The 22040-nt window shown below is 38.4% G+C and overlaps 1 protein-coding gene across 3 annotated transcripts in view; it reads left to right on the top strand.

The window, feature by feature from the left end:
• The window catches only part of LOC111146578 (oxidation resistance 1), a 350514-nt gene that overhangs the window by 133010 nt on the left and 195464 nt on the right, over positions 1 to 22040 (top strand). For all 3 annotated transcript variants that reach the window (XM_022502184.1, XM_022502185.1, XM_022502183.1), the window contains exon 2: positions 7504 to 7700. In XM_022502184.1, coding sequence (XP_022357892.1) covers positions 7504 to 7700 — 197 coding nt within the window. The remainder of the gene's footprint in view (positions 1 to 7503; positions 7701 to 22040) is intronic.

The raw sequence follows: 22040 nt of genomic DNA, 5'->3' as shown, positions 1-22040 counted from the left end.
CAAACTAAATGAAACCATTTTTTTCTCCTTACACATTTAAGTCATGGGAGGATTTAGTTTAGGCTTAAGGTAGAATTCTATCATATGGTATTTAGACAAAATGGCAAAACTATTAAAAGATGTAGAGCCTGGCAGACAAAGAAAGATGACAAGCATTGCTTGGCTATAACTTGAATGGCAAATGATAGAAGGCTAGTGATAGTAGATGAAAACCCTACAATGTAGGAGAAAAAGGAAAGGGATGCCCAAAAGAGTAGACGAGTAATAAACAATAGTAATTAAGGGCTAAAGGTAAGGAAGCTTAAGAGAAGCTGTCTCCGTGGGCAAAGCTATTGAAATAGACAACCAACCCAGATCCTTGAGAGCAGTCCTCTATGGTTGGCAACGTAAAGCCATATTTAGTTGCTGTTGGTGCAAACCCTGACCTTTGGGGTGTCCATTAACTCATTTAAGCAAAGATGCATGCATTCTACTCAGTGATTTGGAAAATACATGGAAGGTTTCTCATGTTTCTAGTAAAGTAGAAATAAATTATGTAAGAAGGAAATTTAGTTGATTATTATGAGCATAATCCCATTTAAACTGGTTGGTATTGGAAGTTTTCTGCCACTTATTTTTTCCTCTAGTTCCTGTGACTTCATTTCATCATTGACCTATAGGGCTTTTCTTGCTCCTTAAAGAACGAGTTGAAATGAGCATGAATCCTATTTTTACAGAGTAGGAAAGTCAAAGCCCCCCTCTTACTTCCTTTCAAGTTTTTGTCCTTCCCATGGTTCTCTGGTCTATACCTCTGCTTACAAGTTTGCTATTTTAATATTTTAATTAATTGCTATTTTAATTCAGCTCATAAAGATTTAAAAAAATGTATGCACTCAAGCAAACTATTTGATGGATTCAGTTTTTTTTCCAGGAGATCTGGGGACTCTCATAGGAGAGATAGCACATTGTACACCACACAAAAACCTTTATTCTCTGTTTCTTCCCCCAAATCCACATGGCAGAAAATGTGAGACCCCCTTACAAAATGCAGCATAGCCCCTGAGTAGTGTAGCAGCGAAGGATCCTGAGAAACTGTTCTAATTCTGCAGCATCCCTTGGAAGTTTGAAGAACAAAATTACATCCTCCCTTACATCCTTTTACAAAGAGGTTAGAACCCCCATTTACTGAGAATATCCTGTGTGAATGCTCTGCTAGGCACTTTCACAGAGGATGTTTACATAATCTATAGAACCCAGCTGGGTACGTTTTATCCCCATTTTATAGATGAGAAAACTGAGTCTCAAAAGTGTCCAACATTGTTACCAGACTGAAAAAAGGTGTTGGAATACATGTGGAGAAGAGAAGGAATAGTTCTTTTCTGCTCAAAAACAGAGGAAGAATAAAGGGCAAAGATTATGAACCACTAGATTGTCTACATAGTGGGGCAGTGGCAAAAGGGATGGCTCCTTTCACTCTTTTCCTTTTCTCCATCCAAGATGTCAGCCCCATTTTCCTTTGGAAATGCAAAGCACATTAAACAAAGATTCTTTTGGTGCCAGTTAAGAGATTATTTTTATCTCTGTTTGTAATGTTTCACTTAATATCAATGAGTATTTTATCTCTTGTACACCTACATATTCCATTATGCTATTTACATTTGTTTAACATATTTAATTAAGAACACTGTTAAAAATTGAGAAAGACTTCCCTTTGTGAAATTTGGAAATTGAAGGTAGTAGTTTGCACGTTTCCTTGCCAATCACAGTAGTCATTTTTAGGATCTTTAAAGGGGTAATTCAGTTACCCACACAGTTCTGCTTTCTAAAAACCTACACAGAGAAGTATTTTCTTAGACAAGCCAGCGAAGCTACTCAAGCTACTGGCAGTGTTCCAGACTCCAGCAACAACAATGAAAATATTAACACCCTTCAGGTGTTGATTGAGAAGACTATCTGGTGAGGAAGGGCAAAAGGGACAGGGAAAATGCCTTAGGGCTATTTTCTGCTTGTCTGTGGCCTTTGGAGCCCACAATTACTTGCTCTTTCCAAAGAGGCTACTTGAAAAGGACTTGTGGGATGTGGAGACATTTTTAAGTGACGTAGAACTTCATCCATTGTAGCTAGCACTCTCTCCAATCTAAGCTGTCATTGCTGCCATGCTACAATATGAGACCTTAATTTAGTAAATGATCAATTCTGAAACAGTTTCTGGTGATAAAAATAGTCTGTATGAATTTGAGATAAAAGTTGTTACACTTATATTTTGAAAATAATCTTTTCTGAGAACTAGAGCACAACCTGCTTTCTTTCTATAAAATTTAATAACTTTCCCTTAAATTCTGACTCCCCTGAGCTCCCTTTTCCCAAAAAGCTTGCTTTAGAGTACAATTCAAATTTAATTTTGAAATAAAGTTGATGAGATGAGCTATAGAAACTTGATATTAAAAATTTATTATAGCTTTTAATAGTATAATTGATGTACACTGTTATATTAGTTTTAGATGCCTAACAGTTCTGTATGTTACCCATTGCTCACCATGACAAGTGAAGTCACCATCTGTCACCATACAACATGATTACAACACAATTGACTATATTCCCTATGCTGTATTTTTCATTGCCTGGCTCATTTATAACTCTTAAGTTTGTATCTCTTAATCCCCTTTACCTATTTTACCCAAGAAAATTGACATTTCTGTTGGTGAAAATGGTCAAATATGTGTGATTTCATAGAGTGTATAGGGTTCAATATGATATTTCTAGTCTTAGTGCATCTAAGTATGCTTTTCTGGGAAGCCATGTTGGGACAAATTAACTTTGTTGCCTCAATGACCTGCAACGTATTTCTTAACTTATTCTTACTAATTTTGATGCCTTTCTTAGTTGTGTGTAGTACTACTATAACATTCAGCTCCAGCCTGCAAACCCCAGACTAGGACAAGAATGGTATTATTGGGAAGACTAAGGCATTTAAAAAAGTAGATAACCCTGTGCAAAGTAAATCCACATCTCCTCGACTCTGTGGTACACTGGGTGATTCTTGCTAGCTACTCCTTGAAGGACATTCCATGCGGCTTGCTCACCTTACCTTTGAGATGCAGCCTTCAATCAAACTTCACCAGAGCAGCCAGAGTGATTCTTTTAAAATACTATTAAATGAAAGGATCCTTCCTTAGATTCACTCTACTTTGGTCATCTTTGGGAGGCTAAAGGCCAATACTGTCATTCTGTTTCTTTTTACTGTCACTTTTTGTGGCAAGTAATCTTCATTGTAAATGAGTAAGTTGAAAAGTTGGTCAGTTTCATATGGATAGTATCACGTATGTGCAGAAGATCTGCAAAAATCATAGATGATTAGATTTTTAACAAAGTAAACATGTCCTGGTACCCAGAAAAGGAAATAAAACATTGCTAGAATCCTACAAACTCCTTCATGTCTCCATCAATATTATAACTCTCAGCAGTTATCCTACCCACACTTTTAACATCAGAGGTGGGTTTTCTTCTATTTGAACTTTATATTAATGGAATCACACAGTATGCCTTCTTTGGTACCGGGCTGCTTTTGCCCAGCATATTTTTGTGAAAACATTCCTTGCTGTTGCAAGTAGTTGTAGCTCATCCATTTCCATTGCTGTACAAGTTTCATTGTACAACTATTATCACAATGCATTTGCCCTTTTCTACTGTTAGTAAACATTTGGGTTGTGTTGGATATTAAGGTGTTAAAAATAGTGCCTCTATGAACGTTTGTGACTGTGTCTTTGGGTGAACATATTGTGTAGGACATATCCTAGGAATAGAATTGGTGAGTAAAAAGATGCATGCCTTCAGCTAAGCAGATATTGCCAGACATTTGTCCAAAGTGGTCGTACCAATTTGCAAACCTACCATCAGGTGTTGGCGAATTCCAATAGCTCCTTATCTCCACAATTAATGTCATGTCTTTCACCTTGAAGCCATTCTGATGGGTGTGCTATGAGTTCAATTTGGTCATAATCTGTGATTCTCATGACTAATGCTGTTGAGCACTTTTTAACATATTTTTTGGCAGTTTGGAGAAAGCAGTTCAATTTTCATGAATACTAAGTAGTTGATATGTGGGTATGGCTAAAATCATATGGGTGATGGTGAAATTGCTAAACTGTAGTAAATACTGCTTTCATTAATGAATCTTATACTAATTGATATTTTTATTCCTTTAAAAAAGTTTTTGCTCTAATAAATTCAATTAAATAGAAGCTTAGAGTTAATTATGAATAATCCCCTCTGTGGAATGATATGAGATACCAAGGTCTATATCATGGGAAGCTGCCCAGAGGATGACATTTATTTTCAATATAACTATTCTTTATAAGATAAAAGATTTATACAAATATTAATGAAAGAAATATAACAAAAATAATTTTAATGGTTAAATAACAGTATTTCTGTAGTTTAAATTTTTCTCAAAATTATAAAAGGAAAAAGTAAATATATAGTATGATAACTATGTTAATTCACAGTCTACTACAGATGATGTGGTCTAGCAATGAGATACACATTTTTTTAAAAATGTATTTTGGAGGGATGCCTGGGTGGCTCAGTGGGTTAAGCCTCTGCCTTCGACTCAGGTCATGATCCCAGCGTTCTGGGATCAAGCCCCGCATCGGGCTCTCTGCTCAGAGGGGAGCCTGCTTCCACCTCTCTCTCTGCCTGCCTCTCTGTCTACTTGTGATCTCTGTCAAATAAATAAATAAAATATTAAAAAAAATAAAAATAAGTGTATTTTAGAGAAGTGGGGAGAGGCAAAGGGAGGAGAGAGAAATCGAGGCAGACTCCACACTTGTATGGAGCCTGATGCCGGGCTCAATCTCACAACCCCAAGATCATGATCTGAGCCAAAACCAAGAGTCAGACACTCAATGACTGTACTACCAGGTGCCCCAGATGCACCTGGTCAGTCGTATGATCTTTGACTCTTGCCAGGACGTCTCTATGACTATATGTAAGTTATTGTTTGTAAACAATGTCTTGAGGTCCGGCCCTGATTCCCACACAAAAACTTAATAATTTTACCAGTTGCTGCATGAATTGTGTCTGCTTGTAGATGCTTCAGATCTGAAGGTCCTTGGAAGTCTTCTTGCCCAATCCTGTTCTCCCACTCAGCTTTGTTCTCCTCCCGCTTCCCTCCCCAATCTCCCCCTGCTTTTATATTCAATGAAAATTAGTCAACACTTTTTATAATCAACAAGATAATCCAAAATCTAAATTTTTTACTACAAATCTGTAATGCAACCCTGCTTGTATTCTAAAAACTATGCGATTCCGTGGAACTGTGCTCCTGGAGGAGCATATTCTAGGAGTCCATCATTCTCCCACAATAAATCTTAGTCCACTTTATCTCCTATACCAGAAACCTTGGAATCCCCTTTCTTCTACCTCTTCTTTCTCCTCCCTTGTTATCAATCTGACATCAAGCCTTGGCTATTCTTTCTTTAAAGTGTTAATTTTTATCCTTTGGGTAACAGTCCCCTATAAAATAACAATAATTGGGTGACAGGAGCTTCATATTCTTATTGTTTTGTTGCTTTTCTGTCTCCAGATGGTTAAATAATTTGTCTGAGGTTTCAAAGCTTAGGTGATAGACATGGTGTTTGAACCTTGATTTTCTTTTCTTTTCTTTTCTTTTCTTTCTTTTTTAAGATTTTTATTTGTTTATGTGAGAGAGAGAAAAAGAGAGAGAGATATCTTGAGCAAGAGGAGGGGTAGAGGGAGAAGCAGACTCCCTGCTGATCAAGGAACCTGATGCAGGGCTTGACCTCAGGACCCTGGGATCATGACCTGAGCTAAAGGCAGACACTTAACCGACTGAGCCACCTTGGCACCCCAAGCCTAGAATTTCTAACTCCAATGTCAATGGTCTTAAAACACCACGCTCTAATGCCAGAAGAGACCATTTTTAAGCTGAATCTAGAAACATGAGCAGGACCTGACAGTGGGGCAGAATATAGAAGAATGTACTGGAAAAGCCTAAATAGAGTCTGGAGGTATAAACGTGCAAAACATAGGAAATTGCAATTTTCAAGTATGATTGCTGTATCTTTTTTTTTTTTTCACTGTTCTGAGATTCATTGTTTATGTGCCATACCCAGTGCTCCATGCAATAAGTGCCCTCCTTAATACCCACCACCAGGCTCACCCATCTCCTACCCCCTCTCCTCCAAATCTCTTAGTTTGTTTCTCAGAGTCGAGAGTTTCTATAGCTCTCTCATGGTTTGTCTGCCCCTCCAATTTACCACAGTTCACTTTTCCTTTCCTTCTCCTAATGTCCTCCATGTTATTCCTTATGCTCCACAAGTAAGTGAAACCATATGATAATTGACTCTCTCTGCTTGACTTATTTAACTCAGTATAATCTCTTCCAGTCCTGTCCATGTTGATACAAAAGTTGGGTGTTCATCCTTTCTGATGACCTTGTAATATTCCATTGTGTATATAGACCATAACTTCTTTATCCATTCATCTGTTGAAGGGCATCTTGGTTCTTTCCACAGTTTGGCGACCGTGGCCATTGCTGCTATGACATTGGGGTACAGATGGCCCTTCTTTTCACTGCATCTGTATCTTTGGAGTAAATACCCAGTAGTGCCAATTGCAGGGTCATAGGGTAGCTCTGTTTTTAATTTTTTGAGGAATCTCCACACTGTTTTCCAAAGTGGCTGCTATATCTGATAAAGAAAACTACCAACTTGTTTTCTATGTGGAATCTAGACTTGAAAAATGACACCTAGTGTTAGCTTCTAGAAGTACCATGAGCCAAGAGTAGATTGGGCTTAAGGTTCAGTTATGATTACAAATACAAAGTTGTGTAGCTTGACATATTTATATTTACCTCATATCATTTATCAGTAATGTTTACACCAAGAGAAACGTTCTCTATGCATGAGGGGGGGAAATTTTATGGATAGCCTTTTGTTTTCCATGTGAGTTCTCATGTCAGCTCTCTAAAACATAGGAGTGAGCAATCCATGAGAATGTCTGGAGAAATAATGTGAACTCTATAATTTTTACAGCTAAGATGCTATTATAGATTAAATAGAGAAGCCCTGGCAGCCTCTAGTTACCCAAATAATCATTTCATTATTTCCTTCTGGGTTGCAATTATTTATTTCTAACTAGTGTTTTACTATAGCATTAAATATACTCCTTTTGGAACTAAAAGCAGTAGCCAAATGCATTGTCTTTATCTGACATCACATTTTAATTGCTGTTAGAAAAATAAAAATCCTTTATCGCCTTACATTCTAATACCTTTTAACAAAATCTGTTAAAATGATTAGGCAGATTTTTTTTTTCCCCAAATAGTTTCACAAATATTTGAAGAATTTAAGATACTGTAGAGAAGGTCTATAATTTCTGAATAAACTTGGTTCTATTTAAGGGCCAAATATTAACTCAGTTGTTGAAAAAAAAATTATGATGAAATTGAAACAAGTGTCTCTCGAGCAAGTAACCACAGTATCTGGTATTCTTTACCTGTAGGTTGAAGAAAAAGTCCCAGTCGGTGGATATTACTGCTCCAGGGTTCAACCCTCTGGCTGCTGCAGGAAAGCAGATGCCACAAGCCAGTAAGCCCCCCACACCCAAGACGCCCATCATTGAAGAAGAGCAGAACAATGCAACCAATACCCAGAAGCATCCTTCTCGGAGGAGTGAGCTGAAGAGGTTCTACACTATTGGTGAGCACCAGACATTTGATGCATTTGGACAGGTGCCGTCTGTCTGAACAGCCCTGTGAATGTGGGGATCTGCAGTTCCATGCCCCCTTGCTTATAGGATGCGTATATCTTTCTGCGGGTTGATGCGGTCATTTTCTCATGCAGTTTGAACATGGAGACGGAAGAGCACTGAAAACCTTCCACAAAGTTAAATAAGGGAGCAGGCTTGGGGACTGGCCCTGTCCTGGCCTGAGGGGAGTTAGTCATGTGTGTCTTTGGCTCTCCAGCGTGTGAGCTGACATGCTACCTACTTTCATTTTTGCCCCCCACAGCCAGCGCTGCTTCTTGTTTATTTGTGTTTGTTCTTGTCATCTTTCCTCTGGGCTCTCAAGTCTCTCACCGTGTTCTGTCAGGGTGTCGAGACAGTGGTTGATGTGCCTCCATGACTACCAAAACCACTAAGAAAATAGAGGCTGAGGGAGGACAGATAGCTGTGCAGGCGTGCACTGGCCTTGCATGTTACTTCGCTTTGGAGGGGTTGAACCCCACGTAGAACCCATCAGCTAAGAAAACAGTAAACTCTGGGTAGAGTCCTGTAGGCATAATGCTGCTTTATTTGCATAGGGGAGAGAAATCTACCCAGAAAGAGGATATGGAGGCTTTGCTTTGCTTATGACTTCATTTTAGAGAGATTTGGTCATATCCAAAAGCCTTTAAAGTAGAGACTATGGCTTCATAGGTTAACCAAAGTTACATCAAAGGGCATACATTTATAGCAAATAAAACGAGGAATCCACCAGCCCAACTGAGTATGGGATGTTTGAAAATTTTGTCTCAGCTACTTTAGTGTTCTTATCTAGAGATCACACTCAGGAGGCCAGATTCCTAATTCTGACTCCCATATCAGTTTTCTCTGTGACTTTGTCAAGCCATGTTCCTGTGTCTTTGGGTTCCGTTGTATCCATCAGGTCTGAAGACATGCGTCCATGTAGGTCTAGCACTATTTCAGGATGTGGTGACTAAAACCATGCTTTCCTGTTCTGCCATTTTATGTCCTCTTCCTACATCTACTCTCTGGTGTCCTCTTTCCTGATGAAAATGTTCAGGTCTTATTTTTCAAGAGATGGTAGGCATGGTGTCTTTGAGGTTATTTATAGTCAAATAATAAGAACTGATAGAAGGGTAAACAGGTTCATATCTCCATTTTTAAAGCTTACAATAGCATATTTCCAAAAATCAGTTAACTAGAAAAGCCCATAAAGTTTGCACAGCTGACTCTCTGTTTTCCAGTGTCCTTTCCTCCCACCCTTCAACATGTCCATCACCTTCTATTGCTTTTCCAACTTACTAACTGGCTGAGGAAAAAAAAAAAAAAAACACAGCATTTTGCCTTCAGAAAATAGTTTAGCATATTAACACAATATTTCTTAAAGATGAGAAAATGAGGGAGAAACAATGACAAGCTTGGCCGCATAAATAGATAAGCCTAGAAAATAGAAGTCTAAATGGTGAGTTTGGGTTGCAGAGAGATGCACGGTGAGTTATCAAAAATAACCCTACCACTACTGAATTTTTAATGATTGGACTTGTAATAATTTGATTCATAACCAGTGCCAGTGGCATATCTATTATGTTAAAGCAGATATCTGAATTGTTAATTTAATGTGTTTTTATAACCACTCTACTAATTTGGACCTGTAACTTATTTTCAAGTCTGAAATATTAGCAACTATATAATCGCCTGTATTGAAAGGTTATGTCATAAAACAAGTGTCTTTCAGAATCCTTTAATGACACGTGTTGATAATAACAACAATTAAAATTACCCCTTATTGGTAATGCCATATACCAGGCACAGGTGAAGCTTATTAGGCAGGTGTTCTATTCTTTATTTTTATGGATGAGGGATAGAACCTGAGAGAAATTAAGGAGCCATGAGCAAAAGATAGCAGACTGTGCAAATGAAATTAACCTTCTCTTGTGACACTTCAGAATCAGCCTTCAGTTATACAGAAGGTTATCTGCATTGGTGTGCCAAATGAGTCTCTGTGCCTAATACAGTGGAGCAGTATTTTTACTTCAATTCTCAGATGATCTCATTTAAGGAAACAATGCCGACTAACCAACCCATCCACCAGCCAGTGTGCCCTTTCATTGAAAGGTATCTTTCAGTGTTTGAATTTCTAGATCACACAATTGAGAAAAAAAACCTAGAAGCCCCCCTGTGGCCAAATTAAGTATTACATTTAGGCTTTTCAATGAAGAGCCCCTTTTTTTTTTTTAATTTTTTATTTTTTCAGCGTAACAGTATTCATTATTTTTGCACCACACCCAGTGCTCCATGCAATCCGTGCCCTCTCCAATACCCACCACCTGGATCCCCCAACCTCCCACCCCCCGCCCCTTCAAAACCCTCAGATTGTTTTTCAGAGTCCATAGTCTCTCATGGTTCACCTCCCCTTCCAATTTCCCTCAACTCCCTTCTCCTCTCCATCTGGTCCATGAAGGAGAACAGTTGTGAGAGTGAAAGAAATTTCTAGAGAAGCTAGTGCACCACTCAGCCCCTAAAAGTTAAATAACTTCAAAATCTTCTAGTGTCTTTTAATTTGAAAATTCTTTAATCCTCAGAATCATCACTTGAATTTAAATACACTATTTCACTTAAAAAGGCTCTTCATTCCATCTGCAGTTCCATGCCCTCTTGCTTATAGGATGCGTATATTTTTCTGCGGGTTGATGTGGTCATTTTCTCATGCGGTTTGAACATGGAGACGGAAGAGCACTGAAAACCTTCCACAAAGTTAAATAAGGGAGCAGGCTTGGGGACTGGCCATCTGATGGAATGAAGAGCCTTCTAGCTTCTCTAGAAATTTCTTTCACTCTCACAACTGTTCTCCTTCATGGACCTATGTACAGCCTCTTTTTCTTGTGGAGTGGACTCTAGGAAAGACATATAGTCTTATTGTATAGACAGTAGATTTGGGTCCTTAATTACTCCTAGTAATAGAAACCTATTAAGCCTAATAGCAGCAAAATAATGACACAGCATAAACTCACTTTTATAAAAGAATTAACCCATTCTACAGAAGTGTAATAACATTTCATTGATTTGGAATAAGTAGGGGAAAAGCTGTTCTCTATTGATGTGAAATATATGAATCTTCAGGTAAATTAAAAGGAAATAATCCCCCTCCTTGCGTCTAAGCTCCCCTGGCCTCTGACTCTTGCTTGTCCCCCTAGTCTTCCTGTGTTGGCATGTCTGTCTCTGCACCGGCTCTCCATTCCTGTGGGTAGTGGGTGATGCTGTGAATTTCCCTGATCCAAGCACTTAGTACTGCGTGAAGTGCGTAGGGAGTGCTAAATAAGCTTTGAGGCTGGTAAAGGGGCAGTTGGTAAAGGGGGCTAGCAGAGGTTGTGAGGGTTAACCTTGCCCTTGCTAGTGGAGGAGGAGAGGAGGAAATTGGCTAAGCAGTTTCAGGAGGAGCTTTGGAAGTTTCATTCTAGTTCCTCATTGCTCCTCAGAGAAGGATCAGAACACCAGCTATGGAAAACGATGAACCAAATAATACAACCTTTCTATCTATTTTCTATCTCTCTATCTGCCGAGATTAGAGTTACCAAAGTCTTCTTTTATGACACAGCACCTCTGTTTAAAGTGCTCTCTGCAACTTCACAGACAAAGCAGACAAGGGCAGAACTTGACCTTCCCAGGTTCCTGGCTCAGCAGGGCTTCCAAACAGGTGTGATACGGGGGCTCCTTGGCTCTCAGGTGTTGGAATGAATAATATCTCTGGAGCTTTCCTTCAGCTGAGACCTCTTCCTTGTCATACGAACTGACAGCCTGCTTACCTCCGTTAATCGCCTGTTTACCCTCATGGCCCAGCCCAGTCTTTGCCTTTTATTCTATCTGTGTTAATGTCGCTGTAACACCTTCCCTTTATTGAAACACCACCTATGGTGAATCAGTCAGAGTTCTTTACACAGTAATTTCCACTTACATTCAGATGACTGAATTCTGGGTTTATTTGGGGCATATGTATAACTCAAACTCTCCCACATATGAAAATATGTTCATTCATTTAAGAATCTTTCATTTATTAATTCAGTAAATATTTATGGAATGCCCACTACATGCCCGGCCTTCTTTGAAGTTCTGCTAATAAAAGAGTAAATAAGACCAAGTACATGCCCTTAGGTGCTTGTATTCTAGTGGGGAGGACAGGCTATAAACACTCAGAAGGTTAACACATTATCAAGGAATGATAAGTATATAAAGAAAAACAAAAGGTTAAGAGAGAAAATGTGGTAAAAAAGTTACTCTGTATAATGTGTTTAAATCCTACACAGGTTTTATTTGATGAATTTTGTCAGATGACCTGTGCAGTTTTGAGAAATCAATTAGCATGGCTTCAGTTACATACAGGACATCTAATGTGTTCATAATACATTTTTCAGAGAGTTGTTTTTTGCTTTCCTTGCATAGACTTAGGTTTGAAAAGACTAATGGAATGACATTTGCAGCATGAAGATACAAACAAATGATTGAGGGGAAGTTTAATGACCTTCAAGCTTCCCAGCATTGTTTGAAGAAGTGGCGTCCATATGCTTTTCATTCCTACCAAGAAAAGAATAAGACACTTGGGTTAAGCTGTAGTATAAAATATTGAAATTAAAGAATGTGACATGTTTTAGTATACGTTACCAGAAAGTTTGCTTTTTGCTTGTTTTTTAAGGTACAGCTCTTTTTTTTTTAAGATTTTATTTATTTTATTTATTTATTTGACAGATAGAGATCGCAAGTAGGCAGAGAGAGGGGCAGAGAGCAGATGCCCTGCTGAGCAGACAGCCAGATGTGGGGCTCGATCCCAGAACCTTGGGATCATGACCCGAGCAGAAGGCAGAGGCTTAACCCACTGAGCCACCCAGGCGCCCCCAGCTCTTACTTCTTTAGAATGGTTCGGGAGTCAGTTTGCCTAGAGGGAAAATGGTACCAGCTCACAAAGATCCTAAATGATTTGATCAATGTCAGGAAGCCGTGGTGTACTCATTCCATTTGCTTATTAAACCCCTCCTTTGGCTCACCTGATCAGCCATCAGTGGTGAGATACCGGGCTGCTGGAACCTAATGTCTACGTTGGACTTCTGTTCTAAGTATGCATACATGGGTACTTAGAATCTCCAAAGCTCGCTGCCTTCACATCTTTCCTTTTTTCCTAAAAGAGTGAAATCGTCTGCATGAGTGCTCATCGTGGTGCCTGGAATGGGGAAGTTCTCCATCAGTGTGAGTGAGCTTGTCCTTGCGGTTGCTGGGCATGAAGGAAGCAGCCAGGGCTCATGATCCCCGGGCGGGGATTTGGAGCTAACCTGGGACCGGTGTGATGCAAGCCTCCTAGTCTTTGATCCTTGTACTTCTGATCAACTGCCTCCTGCTTCAAAAACCCTGCGGTGGTTCTTCACTCTCCCCAGAAAACCAGATCGTTCCTCTGTAGCCCTTTCGTGTTCTGTCCCCACTTACTCTCCAGCTTTCTCTCAGACCCCAGCCCTACACTCTAACCAAGCCAAATTCCTTACAGTTTCCCGAAGGTGTGCTAATTTGTACTACATCACAGGCTTAATGCCGGCTCTTCTTTCTGCCTAGAAGAGTGTTGAAAATAAACCCAAACGTCCCTCATAACCAGCCACACTTTCCCCAAATCTGATCAACATGAATAGATTTCAGAGCATTTTAACATACCCATTGTCAGTTGTTTAGGTCGCTAGCAAATACTCCTTGAAATCAGTGATTGCTTATAACATTCTTCAAGGGTAAGTGGAACATGGATTCTGACCACCATGCAGCATTCTATAGAGTTAAGCCTCTGACAGTTGAATGACTTACTCATGATCACACTCCTTGGCAAAGCCAAGGAAAGAATCTACGGAGACGGTTAACTAATAATAAAGAGCTTATCATCTACGTCTTCAGATCACAGTCTCTTCTCAGAAGCAAAACAAAAATGAAATTACATTGTTAATTGGGCTCTTAGTGAGTGATTTCCCCAGTGCAAATCCATTCCATTGATGGTGAAACAGAGCCATTGAAAAAAAATACTAGTTTTTCATCAGATTTGACTTATTCAACTAAAATGACTCTCCTTTCCTTCATTTCTTTTTCCCTCTCTTGCTCTGTCCGTTTTTCTTCCTCCCTTCCTCCTTCCTTTCATTTTTTCCCCCTTTTCTTTCCTGCCTCCTTCCTTGTGTTAAAAACAAACTGCTTTTTGTGAAATGATGACATAGTATATATATTGGTTTGGTAGACTTTTTCAGTCAGGTTTGTTCTTTTTAAATCTCTTTGCTTCTCAAAATTAAGTTGGGAAATGTCCCCCAGAATATCCTTTTGAAATTTTGCCGGTCTGTGAAATTGTAAAATCTGAAATCCAATGTTCTTGTCTTTTGCCCTGCCTTCAGGTTAGAATGCCTTCCACATTGCAAGTTTAATGAAGCACAGTTAAAAACAAATTTGTATCTTACTAACCCTGGGCTGCTTACATATTAAAAAGAGAGCCTACAGAATTAGGGGTTTCCTGGGAATTCTTCTGAGTAGTTGGCAAAATTAAAACAGTAATAACTAGTTTGGAAACTCTAAAAAGAGAAAAGCAAGACACATATTTTAACTGCTTTTTAATTGCGGTACACCAGGCATTTTAAAATATCACCACATAACTTGTATGCCTCTCATTTTGAAGCCAGACTTTTTAATTATATGAATAAAAAAGAGCAACTCTAAAGTGAAAAACACTGTAATAGGAGAGAAAAAAAAATTAAAAAGACTAATCTTGCTGGAGGCGACACATTCCACAGCATGAAACTAGGCCACCCCTGAACCAGAACCTTCTCTCCAAGCTAGAAGAATCTTCATGTAAAAGCAGAAAGTCTCTGTGATTTAATCAGCAGAATGATCTTGGCATACAGGTCACCGCCTATAAGCACAGAAACTAAAATGGATAACTGCTCTCAGGGTTCAAATTAAATTATGTTCTTCAGAAAAATGACTTTGTTCTGAAGTTTGTTCTGACATTTTGATGACTTCTTGTATTTTCTGAGTCACAAGAATATGTAGGGAAAATTATTCTGTTGCTGAGGTTCCTGGTGATACATGGAAGCTGAAATTCTCTAAGTGAACCTGAGCTTTTCACAAATTTTGAAGCCCCATACATGTGCAGAAGTGTCATTTCTTTTCTTTTTATGTATATTGCATAAGAATGTGCAATTTTTATTAGGATAGTGAATTTAAAGATATTGAGAGCCCAAGTTCAATTTTTTGTTCATTTGTAGGATAAGTAGACCTAGGGATTCAGTATGTGAGAGTCTGTGTCTGTGTGTACATGTTGGAGAGGTATTTAGTTGGGTTTTTGTTTCATGTCACTTTTTCTTATTTATTCTATTTAAAACCCACTTCAAAACAGGAAGGCTAGGAAACCTACCAGCAGAAACTCCTTTTCGACTCTAAAATAAATATGAAAGCTTTACGTCTTCGTAGAGAAATTAGATTTTTTTTTACTAAACATTTATACAATTTTAAACTTTACTGAGCAGCAGTAGATGTTCTCAGAAGGAAGAAAAGTGTTTGTTTGATATCCCTGTAGATTGGTAGTGCCTATAGTGTGCCAGAGAAGTTTGCAAACTCTAATTTTCCTGGGTTCACACCATTATTTTATGCAGCCGCCTTATTCTTTTTTGCCCTAACTCTATGATTGTTCGCTGTCAGAAGTAATCAACCCAGGATCAAGAAACACAGCTTCATCATTGTTGTGATAAGTGGATTAAGAAATATCAATAACTCTCAGGTTTCCCTGAGCAGCTTGTATTGGTACTGTTAACCTGAAAAATAAAACTGTCATTTACTTTACCTCCAAAACTGTGTTAATTCAGGAATAGCAGAAAACTGCAATTCAGGACAAGCAAGCTAAGGCAGAACGATAGAGAAGACCGGAGAGTAAAGGACTACCCTTCTATAGAAGAAACGGGAGCGTTGGGAGGGGGTTTGGAAGGACCGTTGGAGTAAACTGGGAGTTGGAAGAGTTGTGGTCTTTTGTGGGCTCCCATCGTGACAGCCTCTCATTGGTTGGGCTAGCCCTGGGGGAGAAGAAAACCCTTTCTTCTTCCCGTGGTTTAGTGAAGTATTATGGACTAACAAGGTTGGTCTCTTCCTCTTGGGTCGGCAGTTAAGGCCCAGTGGTAAGGTGTGAGCGCTCCCCCTGCTGGCCGTCCCATTCCATTTTAAATGAGGTTTCCTTTAATGAGTTTTCACAGAATGGTGTTTGAGTTGCAGCATAATCATAACTTACTAAAAATAAATTATACCTGTCAATTTACTTAATGATTTCTAAACAGCTAATTAAAACTGGTTAGAATTGTGGAATAATTAAAATGGACATTGTTTCATGGTTGAGAAATCATCATGATCCTGTTTGAAATTTGCTAAATCCCTATTAAAATAAGCCCTTTAGCTCTGTCAGCCATCAAAACTTGCCCTTTCCACCCACTGAGACTTGGAGGAATGCTCTGTTTCACTGACGCATGACTGGGGAAAAGAATGACAGATTATTAAGAAAGACCACTTTATTTTAAACATTTAATGATCGAAGTAATGGCAATTTGAACAGTAAAATATGTCCTAATTTCCCCAGTATTTTCTTTTTCAAAGAGTATGAATTTTAAAAGCTTCAAAGGATTTTGCACACATTCAGAAGTAAAGTTTCTGTGTGTCCTGATTTTTTTTAACTTCCCAATTCATACTAATGACATTTCTTTATACATTAAAACAAAAAAAAAAAAAAGAAAAGAAAGAAAGAAAGAAAGAAAGAAAAGAAAAGAAAAGAAAAGAAATTCAGTACTTACGTTCTTTAATGAAATAGTGGCCATGTTCACAAGTCTGATCAAATGAATATTACTTAGAAGAATAAAAATAGTTTAAAGCTAGGCACAATTAGGGCAATGTTTCCATTGCTATTTCTGCCACACATTATGAAACTACTTCGACTACCATTGATTACTTTGAACAATTCAATTATAAATGTTTCAGTGGCCAATTGTAATAGATTTACAATAAATCATGTGCACATCTACACGCAAGCAGGCTTTTAGTGAGCTATTCTGAAACTTCACTAATTCAAACTTTGAGATAAATTGCACAGACTATGAGATTAAAAGTCTTGTGTTAGTACAATCTATGAATAAAAAGCTATATGGATTTGTAATGGGAATATGAGTACAGGATACAGAAAATATTGTGTTCAGCAAATTAGCTTAAACAGTTTTTTTCGCTAGGCAAAAATACCTACTAGGAGAAATTAATGAGCTGGTTTTATTTTGATTTTTTTTTTTTAAAGATTTTACTTATTTATTTTATAGAGAAAGCAGGGGGGTGAGGGACATCATGACTCCCTGCTGAGCACAGAGCACAAGGCAGGGCTCAGTGTTAGGACCCGGAGATCATGACCTGAGCTGAAATCAACTTGGATGCTTAATCAACTGAGCCACCCAGGTGCCCCAGTGAGCTGGTTTTAAAGTTCTATTATCTATTAATTAGCCTATTTCATGTTGCTATGTAAATTAAAGTTAAATACCTTCAAGTATTATATGAATAAGTCTTTAGTACTTTAGATGGATACTAACTTGTGGAGAAAGCCCATATTGTCTCTGTTATCATGGCCAACAAACCTTAGTATCACATTTCTTCTATTCTGTTTGGTCATTTCTTTGGTAAACCTCTTTCATAAATTAGAATCTTAAGTCTTCTGGTGTATTTTGTCTTATGGAAGAATTGATAGGCATTTTATTTCAAAGAACTGTGTTGTAAATATTAAAAACATTACACATTCAGTATATGGAAAATAGCCCATCATCAGAGAAGTCAGTAAGACTTTTAAAAAATTTTTTTATTTATTTTTAAAGATTTGTTTATTTGAGAGAGTGAGAGAGAGAGAACACATGAATGGGGATAGGGGCAGAGGAAGAGGGAGAGAGAATCCTTAGGCAGACTTCCTGCTGAGCTTAGGGCCCTACACAAGGCTCTAGATCGTGACCCCAGTGGAACCAAGAGTTGGACACTCAACTGACTAAGCCACCCAGGTGCCCCTTTTATCTTTTCTTTTTTTTTTTTTTTTTAAGATTTTTTATTTTGAAATCTGTAAGGCTTTAAACAGTGCCTGCCTGCCTGCTGTATTATAATATTTTCTTTTTGCTAGCATTTGTAGTCAAGAGTCCTTGAACTTTATGTGTTGTTTAAATTTTAATACATTGATAGAAGGGACATTGATTTCCTCTCATAGTTCTCAAAGCCATAGGAAGCAAAAATTGTCATCAATAGTATATTGGAGATAAAACACCATAGGTGCTCATGAAGAGTTGAACTTTGACTGTTTATTGAGGGTCTCGTAGACCCATTCAAAATAATTTCCTTTCTAATTAGGTAGTTTCAGTGTCTTTGAGGGTCTTTCAAGTAAGTCAAGTATAACAGAAGCAGTAGAATAATATTTACTCTAAATAACAGGGTATCTGTAATGCTGTTTGGGACTACAGAGTTTCACTTCCTGTCATAAATAATTTTGTCAAATTACAGATCTTTCCTGGCATGAGAAACATTCTTATAAATACACATAGGGTAAATGGGATGGGGTAGGTATCCTTCTCTCCATGTTCTCATATTTATTTTTCACTCCCGCCCCTATATGAGCCTATCTAAACTTTAATTCAATGGGTAGTTTTAAGAACGCGTATTCAAAAAAATTTTTTAAAAAGGAATGCTCATTCATTCACTTAGTAAGTGATTGAGTACCATTGACAAGAGCCATTAGTTGGTAATGAGATTTCTTATAGAAGTCTTTTTTTCTGGAATGAAAGTCTCTGAGGGCACGTAGAGATACACACAAAATAGCTGGATGGAAGGAGAAGACACTAGAGAGAAGGAAAGAGTAAGAAAAAAATGTGAAATACCTAAAACTTTCCTCTCAAGAGGAGCCTGACACTAAAATTTAAGTACAGGTGGAAAGCTAGACACGAGAAAATCAACAAAATCAGCAATTGAGTGAGGAATTGACTCTTAACATAAAGAAAAAAATTAATTCTTGAAATGACATTATGTTTCGTTTGAGGCTTCTAGGATAACTGTTGAGTTTCAAATTTGAATGTCAGGGTGAATGAGGTTACTATTTTACAGAGATGGAAAATACTCCTGGGATAGCTTTTAAAATGAGTTGTTGAGTTCATCTGTGGGTCAATTGAGCTTAAAGTACCTGTGGAAATAGGCAGTTGGATCTGCTGTTCTGATGCTCAGGCGTTGGGTTTCAAAGAAAGTCGTCAGATCATATTGGCACATACAGGCACATACAGGAGTGGGCATACAGGAGTTTCTTAAGATAAGTGAATAGAGTGAGAAGTAGAGTCTTACCCAAAATATAAGAGTAGGAAGAGGCCAGAGGCTGCAGAGGGAACTGAGAAAGGATGGTCAAGGGCAGAGCAAGTAATTCTTGTATCTTCCAGCTCTATATTCCAGTAGATTTGTCCCTTCTTAGCTCCTACCAGTCCTTTAGGAAAGAGATGAAACCTTGTCATTCATATGACCCAAACTGTGAAAGAAGATTATCATGATGGGGCTTGACATGCTACCATTAGAGAATGCAGGTGTTCATGAAAGCTGTGTAGAGAATTTTCTTTATCAAAAGAAAGAGGGAGCAGCAGCTTCTCTTTGGTTCCCTTCTTTGGTCATCACTTACCACTTAAGTTTATTGGAGTAATGATATCTGTGGAGAAAAATGGGTTGAACTGGGGTTGATGTCTAAGCATCACATCAGAAACCTGTTGATGTTAAAGCAAATGGTTTTTATCCAATTTAGAGAAAAGTCAAGGTATATCAAAATGTCTTTTTCCAGTATCGGATCAGTATTCATGAGTCTCTCCTTTTTGTGTAAATCACATTTATGATTCATTCTGCTTAAACACCCTGTTTATTGCGGAGTCATACATCACACGGTCTGAGAACTTTCTCCTACATTATTTTGGGATTTGCAGAGAACTTAAGGATGAGCACAAGACAGCAAATGACTCAGAGTCTTAAGGCAGTTTCATGATATACCACCTGAACAGGGAGGGGAAAGGTTTGATTTTACTTTTCATCAGCAGGACTCAGAGCAGACAGCTTGAATGCCTTAAAACTATTCTGAGGAATTGCTCTCTGCATTTTAATGTGCATTGGAGAATCTTATTAAAACACAGGTGCTCTTTAACCCATAAAGACACACTTAACATCTTTAACTCACTTAACGCACTTCAGCGTTGTGTGCTTCAAACTGGAAGTTACATTACATGGAGAGAGAAGTATATGTATGCAATTACTTTTACCATGTTAAGTTACTTTTTGATGGGTTAGCAAGATTTAATAACCCATCATTTTGTGTCTGTATCGTGGATGTGGGATTGTATTTCAAGAATCAGTGACCAGCAAATAAACTTTTTCTACAATTCATTTGTATGCAAATAAATAAATAAATAAATAAATAAATAAATAGAACGCAAGTGCTGACTCAGTAGATCTGTGATAGGGCCATGATTTTGCATTTGTAGCAAGATTTCAGGTGACACTGATGCTGCTGCTCCGTGAGTAGTAAGGCTAGTTTAACGGGCCTGAAGGCTTTCTTCATTTGGCGGGGCACAGAACGCATGTTTCAATATTTGCACCCAAATTATCATTCTGAACTAAGGATTTATCGTTAAGACTTGTGCTCCTTCTCAAAACAAACTGCTTAGCTCCCCGCCCTTAATATCTGCGATACAAGAAGCATTCAGAGTAAGAGTGTGGATATTGTCTCACAGTACACTACACGTACACAGCTCTCGCGTCACAGAATACACAAGTGACCGCACCGCATTAATAGATAGAATTGTGTGGTTAACCTTAGAGCGCTGGAGACATGTTAGCTGATTCCTGAATGTGATCAGTCAAGAGCATGAGTTGTGACCAGGCCGCGTAGTTTACTGAAAAGCAAAGGAAGTGAAAATTCCGACACAGAAGAAATTAGAGATTTGCTGGCTGTTCTGCGCTAGTATTCACCGGTTGTGTTGGTCAAAACTGTTGATCCGCGTATTTTCATCTACTCGGTGGGAATAAAAGTACTTTCTTCATAGAATTTTTGTGAGTTTTAGAATAGGTAATGCGTGTAAAGCGCTTCATATTGAATCTGGCTAGTAAATATGAAACAAATAATTGCTATTTCATCGAAGAAGGAACAAGGGAATAGAGGGGGTCAATGAGGAAGTAAGAGCTGGTCAGTATTAGTTTTAGCTTGGGGAAATACATTATTGATAAGTGTTTAATATCTATATTTATCTATTTTGCACTGAAAGCAAAAATAAGGTTTCTGGATCAGACGAATTATTATCTACAGCAGTGATAGTGCTGAGTCCCCTTTCTTCAGTCTCCTTGCAGCAACATGAAGAAAGATGTTCTACATCTTTCTACAGGGGTTTATGCTTTAGGAACCCTGACATTATGAATCTGGACATTTATACAGGAGATGGACAGCTGCCTTGCTTCCCTCTGGAAAGAGGTTGGGGCAGGGGGTGGGGGGGGGGCAAACAAACAAATATCCCTCTGTTTCTTTCTTTTTTTTTTTTTTAAGATTTTATTTATTTATTTGACAGACAGAGATCACAAGTAGGCAGAGAAGCAGGCAGAGAGAGAGGAGGAAGCAGGCTCCCCGCCGAGCAGAGAGCCCGATGTAGGGCTCGATCCCATGACCCTGGAATCATGACCTGAGCCGAAAGCAGAGGCCTTAACCCACTGAGCCACCCAGGTGCCCCTACCCCTCTGTTTCTAATGTAAATGAATCCTCCGTGGAAAAGGTCCCTAAGATTTCACAATTCTTTGAAAGATAAACAGAATCCTTCAGAGTTTTAGCCTCCTTCAAAATGTGCATACATACCTCCAGAGAGATAAATCTGTATCTCTCCAGAGCGCTGTCTATTCAATCATCTTTTAACCCAGATGCCAGTTTTCTTTGTTCATGCTGGGCCTTATGTCCTCTCCGCACCTCCCCTGCCTGTGATTCCTGAACTTTCAGTGAAGTTCGTACGAATCATGAAATTCTGGCTGTGATTGGGTTTCCCGTGGAAACTGGGGAAAGGACTAAGTTTCTTTCTTGTCCTGGTTGAGTTAGGAAAAAATAGGGAAAATATACCCAGACACATAGAATATACCCAGATACATAGGACCCTCAGCTGACCTTAGAGTTAAATACATAATCATTAATAATGGAAAAAGAAGATGGAAAATCAGATGAATTTGAAAACTGTTCCCACACTTATTCCTATCCAAATGTACAG

The sequence above is a fragment of the Enhydra lutris genome, unplaced genomic scaffold (genome assembly GCF_002288905.1).
Source record: "Enhydra lutris kenyoni isolate GAN:26980312 unplaced genomic scaffold, ASM228890v2 scaffoldscaffold14, whole genome shotgun sequence".
In the NCBI taxonomy this organism is placed as follows: domain Eukaryota; kingdom Metazoa; phylum Chordata; class Mammalia; order Carnivora; family Mustelidae; genus Enhydra; species Enhydra lutris.
The sequence above is the reverse complement of the archived record's forward strand: the minus strand, read 5'-3'. Positions and strand labels throughout refer to the sequence as shown.